Here is a 21,955-nt window from a genome sequence, read left to right as displayed (position 1 = left end):
TAATAATGAGGAGAGTAACTCCTCAACCGAAATGCTTTTCTAGTAATGAACCTTAACACAAACTAGATCTGCCAATACCTGAAATGCAGCCAATGCTCTCTCTGATTCAATGTCTGACTGTAGAAAAGGCTCATAGACAGACATGTCTATGCCTCCAGTCTCCAGTATATTGAACTGCTGCATTGTACCGCTGTAAGCAAAGAGTGATAAAGCATATCCTGCTCGTAAGCAAATTACCTGAAATAAATTACAAATAAATGTATTATTCCTGAAAGCAAAGCATATACCTAAAATTTAGGATGAATGAGATTTAACCTTTAAATTAATTTGTTACAAATATATTCTAAACTACATCCTGGAAGGATCATGTGTCTATAAACAAACTTGCCCACTCTCATGTTTGGAGTAAGTGTCATACTGGGATTAGCGGGGGAAAAACTCTGTCACTACTGATGTAATTTCATATTTAAAAATAGATTATGATCTCAGCCTGCCAGATACGGGCCCATAAATTTATTTCATCAGTGGTGTGCAAGTTACTTAAAGGAAAACCATACCACTGATCAATGTAGGTCTCTATTAAAAATATATTAACCCTGCATCCCCTTCTATAGATTATACATAGATCTATAGATTATACAAAAGAAACTACACTCACTACCACAGGACCAGTGGGAAGGCATCCCACCCCCAGGGCATAACTACACTTCATGACAGAAAGGATGGTTCATTCATTCACATCCCTACACTCTAAAAATAGAAAGAAACTAAAAAGTGTACTATTTGGAAATTTCTGACAAGCACAGACATACCTTGTCTGAGGCATATAGGAGATCAAGAATGTCAGAGTACTTGAAGTCTTCCATTTCTTGTAGAAAAGCCTGCAGATTACTATTTCTTAGAACTATACAAGCCAGGGTACAAGCTACTTCAGCCTATCATAGAAAACATTTAAAATGTGTTAAGGGCATTTTCACTTACTAAATCACTTAGTTAAAATGGAATGACATAATATTTTTCTACCTTGAGGTTAATGGCAGTATTTAGGATTATGCTTTCACCTTTCTCTGTTAGGCATTAAACTAACCACAAGGTAAAAGATAAACATTTAGGGGGTTATTTTTTAAAGGCGGAGTTGATTTTTACCCATAAAAATCAAGTTATTGAGGGTATTTTTCAGACAAAACTCGAATTTTCTGGTAAAAACAAAAACTTGAATTTTTAATTTTTTTAAACTTGAATATTTTCAGATTTATTATTCCCCAAAGCTGGAAATAGCTCGAAGACGAAAATACTCCAGCTAAAACTGTCACGATCATGTAGAAGTCAATGCAGAGGTCCCTTGAACCATTTAAAGATGTTTGTAGCCTTCATGATGTTCATGTTTTTTCGGTGGGTCCCAATTGAAAACTTGATTAATTTCAAGCAATTCTATTTTTTTTTTTTGCCGAAAACTCGATCAGAGTATTGGAGTTTTTCACCTCAAATTCAGTGATTCGAGTTTTTTCATAAATCAGAAAACATTTGAGTTGTGTTCAATTTTTTTGCATAGAACAAATCATAGGCTTTTGTAAAACCCAAAGTTGAAATGTATCTATACAAACAGAGGCAGCCTTACATAGTCTTTTAACTAAATGTTAATATAACACGAAGGGGCCTATTTACAAAAACACAAATTAATCAATTTTTTTTACTAAAACAATCTTGACCTAACTCCCATCTCCGAATTCAACAAATTTATCAAATATTCAGCTCGAAAAATTCTGGTCAGGAAAAGCCTCAACAAAATGGAGCAAAAATTTGAATATCTCTATTTTTTTTAACTTTGATGTCTAAATCGCTCAAATTTTTAGAGTAGACGCCCGAATACCCTATTTTTTGGATTAATTTACTCAACCCAGCGCAAATCCAACATCTTAACATTGTAACATCTGCCATTGACTTCTACATGACCACAACAGGTTTAAATCGGTGTATATTCTGATTCAGATTTTTAGCAGTTTTGGAGTTTTCACAATAAATTTGAATTTCACAGAGGTTTAATAAATGGGCCCCGAAATGTGTAAGGCTGCTGCTATTTTTATAAATAAACTTTAACTTTAGACTTTACATGCCTGTGTGGAGTATTGCTCATTGAATACCTGCTCCTAAAATATGTTAATTTTATTTTAAAGAAATGTTGGTCTCAAGCAAATAAACAATTGGAGTATTTTTACATTTTTACATTTTCCTTTTAATAAATAAAAATTACACTATTTAAATTTTTCACTATCCATCTTTTTGTAGGGTGCAAAGAATAATCTGTACATTTATTTTATCACATAATTCCATCTACATTCTACTTGGTGAAAGATTCTGGAATCTGCAATATCTGATACATCAATCAGCATGAAATGATAGCTTTGATAATGTAACACTTAATTAAGACACTTTACTGAAGGGTTATTGACATGTTTAGGATTTATGGCTTAGTTTCAACATTACCTAAACATTACCATCTTTTCATACCTTAATGTATAGAGAATCGTGAGTTTTCAAAAGGCAAAGAAGTGTTGGAATTGCATTTTCCTCCACTATTTTTTCTTGGGTGACAGGATTGTTGATAAAGGCAATTCCTGTAAAAAAAAAAACAACAACATTTTTTTATGGAAGACGTCAACAAAGTTTTTGTAGGCATTATATAAGATTTATAAATTAGTATAGGCTATTGACAGGCAATCAATGATGAGGGGCAAAATCTTCTGAAGGAATTTCAGTAATAAATTTCATTGACCAATCTATGGTAGGGCTATAAAGACAATCAAGTGCAGGGGTGTACATCCTGCGGCCCGAGGGCCGCATGCAGCCCAGGATGGATATGAATGTGGACCAGCTTGAACTTCCGCCAATCCAGGAAACATCATGTTGCAATGTCACGCACAGAGATTGTATGTGTGCGGTCGCTAATTGTGTGCATGTGTGTTTTAAATTTTACATGGGGTGTGTGGCTTCCCAGAGCAGAAAAAGCGTTTAACAAATGAGCGTTCGGCAGGTAAGCATTCTTCAGTGGCATCGCCGCTATGCTATGGATATATGCAGCGCCTACATTTGTGAGCAACTTTTTTCAAGAATGAACACACTATGGGGGTTATTTACTAAGCTCCGAATACCTGAAATTCCACGAAATCTGTGTTTTTTTTTAATTAAATTCATGAACTTGTTAAACCCTGAGTGCTAAAAAGCCCGAATATAAAAACACAGCATCTCAAACTTGTCGAGGTTGCATAAAAGTCAATGGGAACAGTCCCATTGATTTTTGGTTGTGTCGGGGGTTTTGGGCAATTTCACAATGTTTTCGGATCTACAAATTACAGAATAACTACACAGATTTTCATGTTTCATTTAGTATAAAAGTGAGGTAGGCTTAAAAGCTTAAGGAAGTATTTTAAAAGTTGCCATTTAAATAGTAGTGTTGCTTCAGGGAATTTGTTAGATGAATGTAAAATTGCAGAGAGCTCCCTATGAAGATGTCATGCATGCCAGTTTTTTATGTAAATTATTTTGTATGTAAACCATTCACACATTCAACAATGTAACTTAGGAATGCTTTGATTTGTTGGTGTAAAATACTATATGTAGTGAAAATTATATACCAGACAGAAAACAGAATTTTAGACAATGCTAGTGATATAAGGATTAAGAATCCCAAAAGTAACATGGCTAGCCATTTTGAAAACGGTCATAAAGAGGAAGGATATCAAAATAACAGTGGTAACCCAAAAGAGTAGCCATTCATAAATGGAGAGAGAATAGGTTAAAAACTGTCAAGTGGGGGCTCAATTTGCGGCGGTAGCAAAAGGCACAATACTCTGGGAACAAGTAGAACCAGCAATGCAAAATAGAGGCAAAGTTCTAACTTGGCACCAATGCAGTATAAGTGCTATTGAAAGAATTGTTAAACCAGCATTATAAGATTGCTTTGGATTATTATAAAGAGTTTACTTCAGGAAATCTGTATTTCTGAAACTGGGAAAGTTAAGCCTTGTATATGTTGATGGAGTGGCCTCTATCAACAAGTAGTGTTAATATTTCAACAGCAAGATTTTCACGTATTTGCGCACAAACTCAATTTTCTGCAGTTGGGAAACGTATCCCTTTTATTATATCATCAATATTATTGATACTGTTGGTGATAATAATAGAGGTAAGCTCCCTAACTGCAGAAAATTGAGTTTGTGTGCGGATCCGTGAAAATATTGCTGTTGCTAAGGGACCTAGCCAGGTCAATAGAGGGCCAAAACCACCAGTGAAATACGTGTGAATTGCAGCAGTATGGTGGATTCATCACATTAACTTAATATTTCAAAAGCCACGAGTGTAAAAGCTTGACCTGTATGAGAGTGAATGCGAAAAAGACTATTTTCTTGTAACCATCGGGGCCTGTGTCTTTACGTAATGTTTAAGGTATGGCAGTCAAGAACTACTGGGATGGTGCAAAACAAACTCAAGCAGTGATGAATTTAGTATATTGATGCAATGATATCAATGATTTTAATGTATGAATTTAATTCAATCATGATTTGGTTTTTGCATATTACGTGCTGTGGGGTCTATGAAATAAAGGTAAATTAACTTAACATATAAGTTAAGGTCCTATAATTGAGTATCGAACCTTAGTCCTTTTATTTTGAATTTGGGCAACAGAACAATACAGCGTTGGAACAATGATGTCAGCACCCACTTGGCACTATGATACGCAATCAGGTATGCAGAAGGAGATTCAACTGCCTATCAGCATATCTAATACTTATGCAGCTCACTGCAGGTAAATGTTAAAGGGGAAGCAGGTGAAAAGATGGGGTGGAATGTACTTATACTGAACACATTTTGGCAAGGCTGCCAACTGACACTAAGGGGCAGATTTATCAAAGGTCGAAGTGAAAATTCGAATTTAAAAAATTTGAATTTCAAGCAAATTTTTTTGTACTTCGACTAGGGAATAGTCCGAAATTCGATTTGAATTTTAAAAAATTAGAAAATTCTAATTTCAAAATTTATCATGTACGGTCTCGTACTTCGACCATTCGCCATCTAAAACCTGCCGAATTGCTGTTTTAGCCTATGGGAGACCTCCTAGAACCTATTTGGAGTCAATTGAAAAATCAAAGTTTTTTTGGAAAAACTTTGAATCGAATTCGATCGAATGTGCTGTTACTTCAATTTGTATGGTTCCAATCAAAAGCGGACCTATTCGAAATTCGACCCTTGATAAATCTGCCCCCAACATTTAATAAAAGTACATGTATTATAATTTTCTTATAGTGAGGTGAAAGGATTTGCTAATGGGCTGAATATGCAATCCCCATGAGGCAACTGAAAATGCAAAGATAAGGCAGCGTATGTCACAGAACTTAAATAGTACAAATATAAATAGCAGCTAGTATCCACCCAACATTTGCATGTGCATAAAATATATATATATATATATATATATATATATATATATATATATATATATATATATATATATATATATAAAACTGGTATAGAGACTCTGGGGAGATTTACCCCAACCCCCGGCCAGACAAAATCCTGGAAAAGGGCCTGGAAAAATTAAAAAAACTGGAACCTTACTTTACTGGGTAGATTTATCACAGTGTGAAATTAGAGCTCACCACGGTAAAATTCTGTCACTCTGTTCATTCCTATGTGATTTTTAAGAAACATATTTATTAAATGGAGAACTTTTACCCATTGATATGCATTCATAATGCATGCAAAAAACAATATACATACCAATGCACATAATTCCAAGGGCTTTTATAATGCTGATGAGTGTTCCATTTGCTACTTTTGGGTTACGTAACAATCTCACCAGAGGCCCAATGCCATTTCCTTCACATATTTGGCATTGATGGAGTTTGCTATCTTTGCATAGAGCAATTATTGCCTCGCCACCTTTTAAGTTGAAAAGAGAGGATAATTTACATTCTGGAATTTACACTTGATCTCTCGTTTTTTTTTTTTTAATAGGATAACCTACCTATGTATTGCATCTTATCAGAGGGTGATAAAAGCATGTCAATCATAAATTTGTAGCCAATATGTTCAGCCATCGCTTTCTGTTGCTTTCGAGTTTGTCCTGCTAGTGCCCAAAGAGTTGTGCTACCTTGTTCCCTGACTTCCAGTTGGAAAACCTGAAATGTGAAACAAGACTATTTAAAACATGGACGTTTCAGAATTGGTAAGGGAAAATAAATATCTTCAAGGAATTAAGATCAATAAAAAAGTATAGGACAATAAACAGTCCTGTATTCAATGTCTGATTACAGGGCCGTTTGTTGTCCTATACTTTTTAATTGATCTTCATTCCTTATTTTTTTTGTATTTATTTGCCATTCTCTCCTTCCTCTTTTTAGCTTAGAATAAAAAATTCCACCGGTTTTTGAGGGTTGCTGATCTACTGCATATGTGCCTGCCCGGAAACAAAGAAAATCACAGCAAATAAACTTCTACAGAAATACCAAGCCCAGTAAGGTTTTATGATAACAGGAGCACCAGCCCAGTGTATCAGGTAAGCAATTATAATGATTGGGGATGCCTAACATTTTGGGACTCCCTAATGATTATACCTTAAATTCTCCTTTAAACTAATCTCTACAGAGAGCATCAAAGGCAAATTCTTTCTTTGAATAATTCTTGGTATGTCAGACACAGGCAGAACTAATTCTACAGCATTAAATATAACTTTTTCATATAAAATATGAAACAAAAAATCAATTAACCATTCATCTGCAAAAAAAATATAAAATGCTATAGAAATGCATTACAAACTTGCCTTTAGGAGCTTTGAGATATGTTTTGTCACAGATTTGGCGAGAAATTCTTTTTGGATTGCAGGGTTATGATCACAAAGTGCTTCTACTGCCATTGCAGCTTTTACTTGGATACTAATGTTCCTGGCACGGAGGATGTTTATAAGGGACTCAATTACCCCTTCTTTAGCAACTGCATCTTGAATTGGTTTGTTCCCTCTAGCAAGTTCTGCAATTACATCTGTAGCAGCACTCACAAGAATATCTTAGATGGCAAAGAAAAAAAATGTTAGTTTAAAGAACAGGAAAGAAAGAAAGAATACTTGTCCTACACAGTATCATCATCTTGTTCGTGAAGTAAAGGGGGAGTCGAATAAGAGTGTGTTTGAACTCAACACACCCTGAGCATGCATTTTAAATGCAGAATACTGCCTGTTTACCCATCTAACTTCAATTAGGGTTCAATTCGAGGTGTTCATTATCTGTACTTATATATTTTTTTATGATTAGCTTAGGGGCTTTATTTATGCATAAAACAAAATGTGCTTTGTTTGCTATTGTCAGCAGTAACATTTTTATGCAGTTTACATTTTGGTTTCTAAAGATCACATATTTGAATAATTATATGCGTATGTGTTATTGTATAGTTGTTGATATGCAGATATCTTAAAGCATATTTGTACTAGCTTACCTGAGCATATTGGTCCTTAAAAATCAGTTGTGCTTTCAAGCATGTGAAATCATTTTTATTATATTTTTCTTCTTTTATAAAAACTGTATCATTTGCAATTTGTATGTCTTTAATTCACCAGCTATTAGTATTTGAGGCTGATAAAAATGCAAACACAATCTAATAACAGCTAATGTTAATAAACTTGCATATATTACCATTATCTTAATAATGTTACCTGATTTGGCAGATAGAAACTCCACCAGAGGTGGAATGGCTCCCAGGTCCCTGACAGCTTTTTGGTTTGCTGGGTTTTTGATACATAAGACTCTGATACAGTTTATCGCATTCACCAGCACATCTTCAAACTTTTTATAAAGTAGATGAACTAAAGGAGAAATTCCATCCTAGAAAAATAATTTTGAAAAAGAATGCAGTAAAACTTTCTGATTTGAATAGGACAGAATACCTAAGTTAAATCTAGTGCTCTGCACTTGTGAAGTGGCACCCCACGCAAAATCCAAGCACAGGAGACGCAAGCAAAGGAGGTGATGTGGGTGCCAGACAGAACAGAATTGCCACTGAAAGTGAAAAACTAACGGGTCATGTTTTTGATGAAATGACAGCACTTCCTCAATCTACATCCTTTTTACAAATGTCTTCCCTTTGTAGCCTTATCATTTGGCCACCTCACTGTGTTTGAGAATTTTGTTGACCAAACAGTTGTTTAATCAGAACCATGAAGACATACATTGGCCATATAACAAGAGACAAAAATTTAGTTTCGCCATATATAAAGCATTTATCACCTATAAATATATATGCTATAAATAACAACAGAAGAAAAAGAAGATAAAGAAGAAAAAGGATGATACAAAAGGGGATGGTAAACCTCAGATATTTTGGCATTTTTCAACACAGGAGTTATAGTATTTGGGATTATTACAAACCATTAAGCATTCCTAATTTAAATTGTAGTTACTATTTTTCTCCTGTGGGGATTAGCATTCATTGGAAACACCCTTATTCTTTGCAAAAAACAGTAAATGAAAATGCTGTAAAGTCATTTGCACATAATGTTCTCTTAAGGTGACCATACATGGTTCAGTGTTAGCCAGTAGCTTATTAGCCTGTGTAATGGGCAATCCAACAGCAACAACAATTGGATCATAATTGCTGCATTACAGACAGTTGCATCAAGGACTGCATGCAGGGCTGGAACTAGTGGTAGGCAGAGTAGGCACGTGCCTAGGGGGCGCAAAGCTGGGGGGGCGTCAGGCACGTACCGCCTCTGTCACCTACCTCTAGTCCGGTTCCATTCTCTGTCCAACTATCTGTGGCATTATAGGATTTTTTTCCCTTGTGCGCATGCGCAAGAACTCTAACCAGCGCATGCGAGAGTGGTAATTTGCGCATGTGCACGCGAGAGTGGTAATTCGCGCCTGGCCAGCGCGGCTCGGCTCTGACTTCATGAACGCACAAGTATGATCCTCGATTGGATGGAAAAATTATGACTGCCCAATCGACTTATGTCCAATTTTCCAAACTGACATTTAGGGGGTTATTTACCAATTTGGGGCAAAAACTCAGATTTTTTTGTGATTTATTATACCCCAATGCTGCAAAATGCCTGAATCCGCAAATCCACCATCTCAGACCTGTCACGGTCATTTATGAGTCAGTGGGAGCTTTCCCTATCCCAATTGTAAGATATCATGGTCTGCGTTGGGTTTAGCCCGATAATCTGATATATTTGGGGTTTTCTGGAAAAAAAATGAAAAAAAATCAAACAATTTGGGGAAAAAGTCCATAAAAATCATTTGATTCGGATTTTCACTCAATAGTATTGGGTTTTTTCCTGATCCAATTAAAATGAATTATTTTTTTAATACATAAATAAATTTATGTAAAAATACAAACAAAACTGTAAATATGTGCTAACAAGTGTTTTCTGGCCAATAGGTGAGAAATCTCTTGGTGACAATTAGCCATGTATTGCTCCATGTGCCATTGCTTTTATCCTCCTCAAAGACTGGAGTTGCCCCACACTTACATACAGATCTGCCTATCTACATATATTGGACAATATTAATCTTTGCAGATTACACTTACCATTTCTGCAATCATATTTTGATTATTATCAATTTGGGCAATATCAGAAAGAATAACTGAGCATCGAGACTGTAATTCAGGCTGTCGGGACCGCAGTAAAGTAACAAGAACTTCAATGGCACCAGACTTCACAAGAGCCCTTGAAACGGGTTTATTATTTGAAATGTTACTTAAAATCCCCAAAGCCAGACATTTTAGAGTCACCTGGTCACTATGTAAAAGTTCAACAAGAGAGGGGATAGTTCCTGTAATCAAAATATTTTTAATTCAATTAGTATACAGACACCAAATGTCAACTATGTCAAAACTGTGATAGCATCCTTTACTACTCTTGTTTTTAACCTCATTCTATTGTTATGTAAAAATAAGGTATCACAACATTTTATTTATTTCTAGTTAATTTATATTAAAAATATGATTAATACTTGTCTGTATTTTATTTAGCAGAGTTTTAAAAAAAATATGTTTCAATAGCACAAAGCAGATGCAACAAAATAATGCAATAAAATGTTAAGATAAACAAAGGTCCGGGGCCAGATGGTATTCATGCCAGGGTAATTAGCGAGCTTAGCTCTGTGATTGCCAAACCTCTTTACTTAATTTTTCAGGATTCATTGAGGTCTGGCATAATGCCGAGAGACTTGCGAATTGCTAATGCGGTGCCTCTATTAAAAAGGATCCTGTTCTCAGCCTCAAAACTATAGGCCAGTTAGTCTGACATCAGTGGTAGGAAAGGAAAGCTTTTTGAAGGGTTAATAAAGGATAAGATACTGGACTTCATAGCAAATCATAATACTATGAGTGTGTGCCAGCATGGTTTTATGCATAAAAGATCTCGCCAGACTAACAATTTCTTTTTATGAGAAGGTAAGGGACCTCGATGGCAGTGGATGTGATTTATTTAGACTATGCTAAAGCATTTGATACAGTGCCACGCAGAAGGATACTGGTTAAATTAAGGAATGTTGGTCTGGAACATAGTATTTGTACCTGGATAGAGAACTTGCTAAAAGATAGACTACAAAGAGTTGTGGTAAATGAAACATTTTCTAATTGGACCTGTGTTGTTAGTGGAGTACCGCAGGGCTCTGTACTAGGTCCCTTGCTTTTTAACTTGTTTATTGATGGAGGATGGAGGTGGGCATTGAAAGTACTGTTTCTATTTTTGCAGATGATACTAAATTGCGCAGAACTATAGGTTTCATGCAGGATGTTGCCACTTTGCAGAGTGATTTGTCTAAGTTGGAAAACTGGACAGCAAACTGGAAAATGAGGTTCAATGTTGATAAATGCAAGGTTATGCACTTTGGCAAAAATAATATAAATCCCTGGTAAGGCCTTATCTGGAGTATGCAGTGCAGTTTTGGACTCCAGTCCTTAAGAGGGATATAAATGAGCTGGAGAGAGTGCAGAGACATACAACTAAACTGGTTAGAGGGATGGAAGACTTAAATTATGAGGCACTTGTGAGGGGACATGATTACACTTTTCAAGTGCATTAGAGGGCATTATAGACAAATAGCAAGGGATCTTTTTACCCATAAAGACATTCACTGTACCAGAGGCCACCCCTTTAGACTAGAAGAAAATAACTTTCATTTTAAGCAACGTAGATGGTTTTTCAAAGTGAGGTCAGTGAGGTTGTGGAATGCACTGCCGGGTGATGGCTGATTCAGTTAATGCCTTTAAGAATGGCTTGGATGATTTCTTGGACAGACATAATATCAAAGGTTATTGTGATACTAAACTCTATAGTTAGTATATATATGGGTATATAATTTATGTGTAAAAAGTATGGAGGGGTGTGTGTATGGATACTGGGTTTTCATTTGAACTTGATGGACTTTGTCTTTTTTCAACTCGATTTAACTATGTAACTTTAACTATGAGTTAATTCCTCTGAAACCAGAACAGACTGATTCACTGGTAGTGACTTGCTAATGTAATACAAGTGAGGTAACTGTGTCCAGGTTCCATTTCTGCTGGGCTATGGATTTAGCATATGAAATATTTTCTATGCATAAGTAAGTGGGTTTAATTTTTTCATATGCACATCATGTATTTTTTCTAGCTACATAAGATATCCACGTGAAATGGTTTTGGACTGAGTTGCATGATCTATACAGAGCAATAGTCCTGCTATTATAGAAATGTAATGTTACCTTATGCAAACCGTTTTATGACTAAAACAAAACCTTTTAAATATATTGTATATTGTATCATTCCTTAAAACAGTTGGGTGAAATAGATCAGTGACAATCCAATTTGTCAATATCCAGGTTTAAAATACCCTGCAAACCTTTTTTTTTTTTAAATGTTATCCCTAATTTTATCTTGTGGTCTGGAGGTTCTGATTTTAGAATGGTTTAGATTGCATGTGGTATTTGTAAATATCTGAAAGACAGTGTGTGGGAGCTATGTAAAACAGAAAGGATGATACCCTTGGTTATTAATGTCTAATTTAACCGCTTGATAGCAGATGAGGTCCGATAAGAAAGCCGCCTTGAAAAAGCTAAACTAGCGAAACGCGTTGGCGAAGCTCTGCATGATCTATTTAATTTTAATTTGGCAAACTTATAGCGGTTTTTGGTATTTAATTGGGAATCGGTGGTTTGTAATTTCTAATCCATCACTCTATTCAACTACTCTACCTTTCTATTGCAATCCAGTACTGGAACTCTAAGGGGACCGACGATTTGTGTTTTTTGTGTGGCTTAGTTAGCTCTTTAACAAGCTTAGCGCAAGCTAAAAAATCAAGGCCACAGTCCCGGTTTCCCTGTCTTCTACATCTTTGTGGTATCCCAGGGATAGAAAAATCAGGTAGCAGTTTATGGGACAACTCCACCTCCTCTTTTTTAATTTTCCTACTATTTCTTCATTTATTGAGTGATTGGGAAATAATTTATCCGATAATTAAATCAATTTTAGGAACAAGGTTACTGATTATTCACTATTTATATAAATTAATTGGGAATTTCTCTTTTTTAACTAATAGCACAGCACTTTATTGAATATAATCAAATTTATTAATTAACTTCATATCACATGGCACTTTATAGAATTACTATGTAATTGGTGTTTAGAATTAATTAAAAGGTACTATTTACATTTGATATATAATTATTTATTTAATTTATTGCACTATTGCCCCAATTTTTGTGGTTAAAGAATACCCTGACCCACCAATTATTTACAAGGTGGTTAAAGGGGGTGTTGTTGCACAATTATAACATTAGAATTCCCATAAGTTAGTTGTTTTGTGGAATTGGTGTTGGAGCAACCTTGAGACCTACCATTAGTATTGATGGCAGGGGGTGCTTTTTTCTTTCTCTTTGAACTAATATAGTGTGTGGGAGATGGAATGCTCTCATAATAAAATTATAATGAAAGCAGTCTCCTCAAACCAAAACTCCTTTCAGTTATGGTTCAGGTAATTGTTTTATTTCTATGGAGATATGTATTTACAAATGTTATCTCAAATGTTAGCACCTAAACTGCTGCAAGTTAGCATCACTTCTCAGAGAACAGTTAAAATCTGGTGTTCATCATATCTCTGTAGGTATCAGCTCTTTTTGAGTGAGATTTTTTTAACTAAAGAGAAGGGAGAGGGCTGGGGAACTGAAAGATGGAAAGGGTAAACTGTTGGAGGCAATGCAACTGGATAAAAATGAAATGAGGAAAAGAGGGGAGATGGGCTGTCTAGATGAGATCTAAGTGAAAAAGAGGAATCACTAGAGGGTTTTAGGTATGAAAAGAATAATGAAGGAATGTATACTTTAGATGTATGAAGTTGTCACAAATGCATATAATGCATTTAAGCAAATACATTCAATACTTTACAAACCAGCATTTTAGTGCCTCCTGTAACATTTCTTCATCCTATATACATTCATTTTTGAATTGTACAGTGGAGGTGTATTGAGGATGTGACCAAATAATTTATACACACAAAAAGAACTCCTCTGCACTAGCTCATATCTACAGTTTAAGACAATTCTATTAGTTTTTCTATAAAAAAAAATAACTTTAAAAGCTAAAAAAAGTTTATATTTTTTGAAAGTTCACCCAACTTTCTGAAGCCCATATTGAATTACTTGATTACTTTTCTTTACCTGCTTCATAAATGTCCTCCCAGTAATTTCTGTTTACAACACAGAGAACCTCCAAGCACCTCACAGTCATTTCTTTCCTATGTTGATCATCACATTTCAACAGACCTAAAGCATAATAACTATATATCACTTAAAAAACAAATAATGAGAGAGTTACAGCAACATTTTCTCTTCATTAATTAATTTATATATTATAAGACATTAAAATAGCGTAGTTGATCTGGGTTAAAAAAAGATAACTGTCAATTAAGTTATAATTCATCTTCTAGCATCAATGAGCCACACTTTGGAACCATTTTGAAACCCCTTGCCAAGTGTGTGCCTCTGTGTATTTTTCTTTGTAAAGAAAACTAAACCCTTAAAAAAAGAATATGTAGAAATGTCTTATTTTATATACTGAACTTTTTGATAGGAGTGTCAGTGACACGTAGATGCTAAGGGGCCGATTCATCAAGGGTCGAATATCGAGGGTTAATTAACCCTCGATATTCGACTAGGAATTGAAATCCTTCGACTTCGAATATCGAAGTCGAAGGATTTAGCGAAAATTCTGCGATCATACGATCGAAGGATTATTCCTTCGATCGAACGATAAAATCCTTCGAATCGAAAGATTCCAAGGATTTGAATCCAACGATCGAAGGAATATCCTTCGATCAAAAAAACTTAGGCAAGCCTATGGGGACCTTCCCCATAGGCTAACATTGACTTCGGTAGCTTTTATCTGCCGAACTAGGGGGTCGAAGTTTTTAAAGAGACAGTACTTCAACTATCGAATGGTCGAATAGTCGAACGATTTTTACTTCGAATCCTTCGATTCGAAGTCGTAGTCGAAGGTCGAACTAGCCCATTCGATGGTCGAAGTAGCCCAAAAAACACTTCGAAATTCGAAGTTTTTTTACTTCGAATCCTTCACTCGAGCTTGATGAATCGGCCCCTAAGCGTGCCGTCTTTTTAACCTACTTCCTTGTTAAGTTTTAGTTCTCCTTTAAGGCTGGTAAGTATACCTAAACTAAACATGAAATGCAATGAATTGTTTCTTGAACAATAAAATAATTATGTCCATTAGGGCTTACCTGCAAGTTGTTGCCACACGTGCATTTCTGGGATATTCAGATCTATAATATATTTCAGTATGTTTGTGTGAAAATACAGAGCTGCTAAATTGATTATGTTGTTTCCCAAACTGTCTTCTTGTTTCCAGTTAGCACCAACAGATAAAAGATAATGAAGGGCATCCAGTTCACCAGCGGTAGCAGTTAGTAACAATGGTGTACATCTATAACTGTGGAATAGATACCAGTCACATGATCTTATTTTTTATCAATGCTTCTTTTTTTTTTTTTTTTTAATTCAAATCTGCTTTTATTGTAAAATATAAGCAAAAATAAACAAACAGAAAGAAAAAGAAAATAAAAGGTAAGTACAAGGTATTTGGTGCAAGAACATGTGGTAGTAATTACATGTAGAATGCTACAAAAACATTTTCAAAGCAAGTTCACAACCTCCTATGCAAATTCCCTCACTACATGCCTATGGGGGTGGGACCATGATTGTGGGTGGACATGGAGATCTGATGGGTAGTCCAGGGTTCCCAAATTTTGACAAATCTATCTCTCCTGTCAGTATCAATGCTTCTTTTTCATAGATTACAGACTCATATATTACAAGTAGTAGGTTCAAAACAACAAGATTGCCTTGTGCTTCATTAGCCTACTTCTAAATCCTCTATATCTCAGGGTTCTACAGACTTTAGTGGTCACCAACAGACCAGCTACCACTCACAGCATCTTCTTCTCTTCGGTAAGCTTCGGGCAGCAAGTGCGCAGTTGGAGCATTTTCCTGGTTTGCAACAACTGCGCATGCGCCGAAAGTTATGGAAAGTGCCGAAGCACAGCTCTCATTCCGAAGATTACCGAAAAGCCGGAAGATGGCTGCCGTGAACTCCACGGGACAGAATCTGCACCAAGGGGTAAAGAGTTAGGGGCATTTGCCCTGGGATAGCAGCTAGGCTGGGGGGAGGAAGGAGGCGGGTCTACGTAGGGAAGGGGGGTAGGGTTTTTTTTACTTTAGGGTTGAATTATCCTTCAAGGGGGAATAAGGGGACTATAAAATAAACTCTCTGATGCTTTATTTACCAGTAAATCCTTCCAGCTGACACAGGGGCTTACACTGGATTTAGAAGAAAGCAGGCTCCATGTTACAATGTGAAAATCTGTTGTACTAACAGGTACACTAGATAGCTTCAAGGTAGGTATACTAGGGAGCATGACAAAGATAAATATGTGGCAAAATGGAAGGAATACTGTGTGAAATAGTCAAAATGACTGTAGTGGAGGAACAAATCAGAGACATGTTATACTGGAGCATATGGCTACTGTGGACTACTGGCCAGGCTAAGGAGATAAAATGGCACAAATGGCTGAACTTGGGGGAATGTGCACAGACAGCTGAAAAATACAGAGACTATTTGCAAACAAATACTGGGTTACTATGGCAATTTTTCACATTTTACTATTATAAGAGTAAGTTGGTGCTTTAAAATCCTGGGTATAGTGATTTTAAAAGACCCAACTCAATATGTCCAATGCAATTTTGATCCCACTGTAAGCAACGTTAGTAGGGTGATCTGTAACTTTGCTTATACAAGATGGTATACTTGGATAAGTAGTTGTTTTAATCTGCAGAATCTTTTAGTGAGCTTCCTACCAATATACACCCTATTTAGACCTTTTTTTAACATGACAGAACTTATACTGCTACTTTAATTTAACAAAATCCATATTTTATTTTTTATTTTTATAAAACAAGTTTTTGTTTTTTACACTTACAAGCTTTGTATTAACAAAACAGTCCAACCTCAGCTTTGTTGTGTCTATTTTGGTTCATTATTCTCTGGACCAAGCCAGATTCCCAACACTATACCTATGTCTGGAATCAACCCTGTACTGTGTGCTGAACTGTGCCTGCAATAATCTTCTGAACCACTGGAGGCTCTTATTGCTGGTGCCGATCAATATTCCTGATGTGTATCCAGTAACTCTCCAGTATCTCTCCCCACTGCTCTCACGCCTCTACCTACCTTGTTAATTACATGTGTCATTGACCTAGCAATTAAGGGCATTTATAAGCCTGCTCCTGGCAACTCCCAGTTGCTTGGTCAAAGCTGAGACTGATCTATGCCGTTATTACTCCAAACTTCTGTGATTTCTGCCTGATTCCCTGCTTGGTTCTTGCCATTCCCTACCTGGTTTCTGCCTTGTTACTGTGTTGTACCTACCCAGTGCTGATTCATATTTGCAATAGATTCTGTGGTTTGACCTCGGTCTGTTTCTCGACTCTGCTTGACTGCTGCCTGCCCAGATCTCAGCCGTTTTCTCAGATTCTGCTTATCTTTCAACAACCCTGACCCCCAACTCAGTTGCTGGAATCTGTCTTTGTCTGTCGTTAGCCTCAACAACAGGCCTGTTTTGGAACTAAGTTTGTTCTTAATATCATTTTGTTATTTGTCTTCTTATTCATTAAATCTTGCTTTTCACCTTACCATGGCTTCCGGTCATTATATAAAACCATTTTCTTGATACATTTATAGCAACTTACTCAGAAGTTGTTTCCATTTCCAAAAGATTAGGGTCATATCTGTAAAGAGCTCTAATACATTGAACAGAACCATAGAAAGCTGCAAAATGTATTGCCATCCAGCCACGCTTATCACATAACATACAATCAGCTTTTAGTGCTAGAAGGCAGAGAAGGACTTCGAGAGATCCACACTGAGCTGCTAGGTGTAAAGCAGTAGGACCTGGGAATATAAACACAAATTATAAAAAATTAAATTATAGTAACACAACAGAACTCCTTTACAAACACAAGTACAGTGTGCAAAGTGCAATTTTGGATGCAATTCTCAATGTTTTTTTTACCCATACTGCAGTTTTTTTCCTAAAATTCCAGCATAATAAAGGCAGACAGATTTGCACTTGACACATTGAATGCGTTACAATGCATGACACTGTAGTGGGGGTTACTCTAGCCCACAACAGTGACAAATTTAATTAGTGTTGTATATTTGTAGGAATGACGTCTCCTAAAATTTGGTCTTGATGGGGAACCAACAAACATAGGAGCAAAGGGGACAATATGCCTCTAAGTGCTATAGAATGAGCCTGTGTCGAAGAGGGGCTGCATGGATTGGCATGACTCCTATAGCACATATATTCATCCTGTAACAATGTCATGTTCTGTTTACCTAACTGAAGAGCTAAACAAAAAAAAACAGGTTTGAATGTACATTCCTCTAATTACATGAATTCCACATGCCTCTGGCTTTGGGATGAGTCCTTAACTGCACAGATATCGGCACATTTTAACAGCATGATTCCCAAAGCTCCCTCAGAGGCAGGCAAGTATACAGAGATTTAAAAGCCAGATGCACAACAGATAAAGTGTGTACATTAAGATACAAAGAAGAAATTGTATGCAAAATTAGTTCACTGAAAGTTAGCAGACAATGCAGTACATTTGTTCATACTTAGACTCACCAGATCGCTCTTTAGTAGATTTCAAATTCTGCATTCTTGATTTAGCTAAAACAGAATATATCGCATATTATTTCAAAGGCTTAAAATAGACTCTGTTATCTTTCAAGCAACAGCTTTTTCGTTAAGCACATGTACATGTTTTAAGAATGAATTTAAGAATATAAAGTATGGATTCTCAATAATTTAGGAATATTTACACAAGGTTCATAGTAGCATAGTAGATGAGGTTCACAAAGACACACTCTCATCAAGTCAAACCTCTCCTAAGTCTTCGCAGAAATCCGCACCACATATGTTTCTGTCAGAAGTGCCCATGGCTGCAACACTATGATGCCACGCCAGCATATGACATTAGCACTCCACACAGCTCCAGCCCAGCATGTGACTTCATCACGCTTGCCTCAAAATTCAAAGTTAAAAGGACAGGTTCAATGCCCAAATATAGGTTTATCTCCTAAGAGTTCCTGGATGCATAATAATTACGATTTAACTCATTTCTAGTTCATGACCCTTCTGCTTCGACTGCTACGCTGATTGTTGCCTGCCCCTGACTTTATGCCTGGATATTGACCTTGATTTGCTTAACCCCTTATGTACTGTGTATTGGACTATTTTCGTCAGTCTGTACACCAGCTTCCTCCTTGATCCCAACTCTCACCTACTTGAGCTGCTAGGCCTTGATAGTACATTCGGGCCTAGCGGCTCTAGTAGGTTGGAGTTGGGTCCAAAGATAAAGCTGGTGTAACCTGGTGTCTCTGCCTTTCATAAATATGCCTTAAAACATATCAGCACTGGGTTGCCGATGGTCTTTACATGCAAAGTGTGCACAACAAACTATTCTGGGAATCATTGTATGCAATGGGTTCCTGCAAATGGCAATATACTTAAAAATATTAAAAGTAAAAAGCACTGGCATTAAATTTACCTGATGTCTTGAGACATCAAATGAGTCTGAAAAAGTGTTTTTAACTGCAACTGCTAAACTCAGTACAGAATATAGCTTTGTAATATTACCTTGAATTAGAAAACTATCATTGCGCCTTTGATTTAAATTCAAATTGGCTTTGGCTAGTTGAGAAACAATTACAACACGATTGTGAATTGCAGCATGATGAATAACAGCATAGCCAGCTTCATCTCTGACATCAAGTCCAGAAATCTGTGTTTTACGAGAGAATGTGTGAAAAACTGCAGAGAGTCCTCTTTCTGCAGCAGATTTTAATCCAAATGGGAAGTTCTGAAAGAAAAGATACATTGAATTTGAAATAATAAACACTGATTCTAATTCATACAAAATTACCTTAGAGCAGGGGTCCCCAACCACTGGGTCGCGGGCTGTGCTGAACTGGGCTGCCTCTGGTCCCAGCTGCAGTCTATAATAGTTGCAAAAACAATGACAAAGGCCCTAATTATTTGCAATCCCAGCTCCCTAATGCAAAATGCAACAGCTCTGCAAAGTCCAGGAAGCTAAGGACCAAAATACTGTTTGGACTGGTTTTTTGGTAAGCCAGAAATGCACCAATGCATCTCAACCCCCCCCCCCTCGTAAAAATTGTCTTGCTTGAAATTGGCCTGTGTTGCAAAAAATGTTGGGGACTGCTGCATTAGAGGGCAACTTAATTAACTACAATAATCAACATAAAAACATTAACTTGAAGCTATGAAAATGCTTCTTTACCATATGGTCAGTGAGGTTGTGGAAAACCCCACTGGGTGGTGTTATGATGAAAGATTCTACTAATGACTTCTTAGATAAGCTTAATACACAAAGCTATAGTCATCTTAAGATCTGCTGAAATAAACAAGGCCTTCCATGAAAAAGACTTTGTCTGGGTAGCAGCATATGTTACTTCAAAAACTGTATGTATTGTTCAGTATTAATAGTGCCTTCCTATATGTGCAAGCTACCCATGCCATGTGCTCTAGTGTACCCTCATATCATAAACTTTATGTTCCCTGTCACAAGGGCTATAAGAACAGAACACAAATCATATGCATATTATAATATCAGTCATCATGTTAAAGTGGTTGGAACCAGAATAGAACTTCCTTGGTGGTAGAAGTGGAGGAGCCGTGGTTCAATAATTGTTGAATCCGCTACTAAATTCATACACATATACTAGTGCCAATTGCATATTATGCATAACAAAAATGTATTTAATTGGATTAGGATAATTAAGATCTAGAGGTTGTACATAAACTTACCTGACACTTTATGGCTTTTTTGTACCCAAATCTCTTCTTGAACTGCTCATAGAGCTGGACATCAGTTAATGGAAGCCTTTTAGGTTTTAGAGTGCTTATTACCCCGTTTATTGCTCCCCACCAGTGTGTTTTAAGGCCAGCTGAATAAAAATTCTCAAGCTGAATTGCAATGGCATAGTAACTGTAACACAAAATAAAAAGATAGAATGGTAACGGTTTATACATTTCTAAAAATGTCTCATCCAAATGCAAAATGTGCTGAAAATATGTTCTAGTGAGCCCAAAAACCCCAATTAAAAGACATAGAATAATGACAATGCGAAAGTGTCAAAAAATACATTTCCTTCAAAAAAATTTTTTTAATACCACAAAACTCGAAAACTATTCTAAAACAGATTATCATCAACTAAATAAATATACACACTCTGTACTCAGGTAATCGTTTCTACACACGGATCTGATTTTACATCTGGGTGATTAACTTATATAATTCAAGGGGTGATTAACCTTTAACTCAACTTTTAGTATTTTATAGAATGGGCAATTCTAAGCAACTTTTCAATTGGTCTTCATTATTTTTTTTTAATTATTTGCCTTCTTCTATCCCTTTCCAGCCTTTAAATGGTGGTGGTGGTGGGGGGGGGGGTCATTGACCCATCTAATAATGTATTGTTATTGCTACTTTTTATTACTCGCCTTTCTAATCAGGCCACATCCTATTTATATTCCAGTTTCTTATTCAAATCAATGCATGGTTGCTAGGGTAATTTGGACCCTGCAACTTGATTGCTGAAACTGAAGAGCTGCCAAACAAAAAGCTAAATAACTCAAAAATTACAAATAATAAAAAATGTTTGAAAGGGGACACCATTAACCATCCAAGGAAAGGTAACTCCATAAAAGTTAAAGGATACTTCACTTGCACATCTATGTATGTTATCTATACAATTAAGTGCCCATGTGGTCTTTTATATGTAGGACAGATGACCAGGATGGCAAAAGAACGCATAAGGGAGCACAAGTCAGCCATAAAATTAAAAAAACTAGATCAGGCTGTTTCATCACATTTTACCAAAAAGGGCCATGGGGTGCACCAATTAAAATTCTAAATAATAGATCATGTACCCACATTACGTTGGGGGGGCAATAGAAATAAAGAACTATTAAGAAAAGAAGCTAAATGGATTCATTTGCTGGAAACATTGGAGCCCCATGGACTTAATCGGGAATATGATCTCCACCCCATTTTAGGTAGTTTCCCATGTCATAGGTGAGAATTTTTATTTAGGTTGTTTTACAGATTTGGACTGATCTGTGCGGATTACCTTAATAAAACAGATTTATTAAGAATGAATGACTGATGAGACAGAAATTTGAACCTAAATGTTACTCAGATAAGTGATAAAAATGATTTTCTTTTGTAGCACTGTTTGGAGTTATGATACAATGTAGCCATGAGATGGCCCTGTAAGAGGAAGTATAAATTGTTATACAGTAAATGTATCAGTAACTTGACAAAGG

General features: G+C 36.2%; 1 protein-coding gene across 2 annotated transcripts in view; it reads right to left on the bottom strand.

The window, feature by feature from the left end:
• Positions 1–21,955, bottom strand: part of ankar.L (ankyrin and armadillo repeat containing L homeolog) — a 41,611-nt gene that overhangs the window by 9,049 nt on the left and 10,607 nt on the right. For both annotated transcript variants that reach the window (XM_018236224.2, XM_041576273.1), the window contains 14 exons: positions 20,435–20,615; positions 19,244–19,466; positions 18,230–18,274; positions 17,289–17,490; positions 14,765–14,973; positions 13,689–13,793; positions 9,577–9,821; positions 7,703–7,871; positions 6,818–7,059; positions 6,023–6,176; positions 5,776–5,937; positions 2,509–2,615; positions 813–935; positions 79–237 (listed from right to left, as the gene is read on the bottom strand). In XM_018236224.2, the coding sequence (XP_018091713.1) occupies positions 79–237; positions 813–935; positions 2,509–2,615; positions 5,776–5,937; positions 6,023–6,176; positions 6,818–7,059; positions 7,703–7,871; positions 9,577–9,821; positions 13,689–13,793; positions 14,765–14,973; positions 17,289–17,490; positions 18,230–18,274; positions 19,244–19,466; positions 20,435–20,615 (2,326 nt within the window). The remainder of the gene's footprint in view (positions 1–78; positions 238–812; positions 936–2,508; positions 2,616–5,775; positions 5,938–6,022; positions 6,177–6,817; positions 7,060–7,702; positions 7,872–9,576; positions 9,822–13,688; positions 13,794–14,764; positions 14,974–17,288; positions 17,491–18,229; positions 18,275–19,243; positions 19,467–20,434; positions 20,616–21,955) is intronic.

This window comes from Xenopus laevis, chromosome 9_10L (assembly GCF_017654675.1).
Source record: "Xenopus laevis strain J_2021 chromosome 9_10L, Xenopus_laevis_v10.1, whole genome shotgun sequence".
Lineage (NCBI taxonomy): Eukaryota > Metazoa > Chordata > Amphibia > Anura > Pipidae > Xenopus > Xenopus laevis.
Note: the sequence above shows the minus strand (reverse complement) of the source record. Positions and strands in the feature narration are given on the sequence as shown.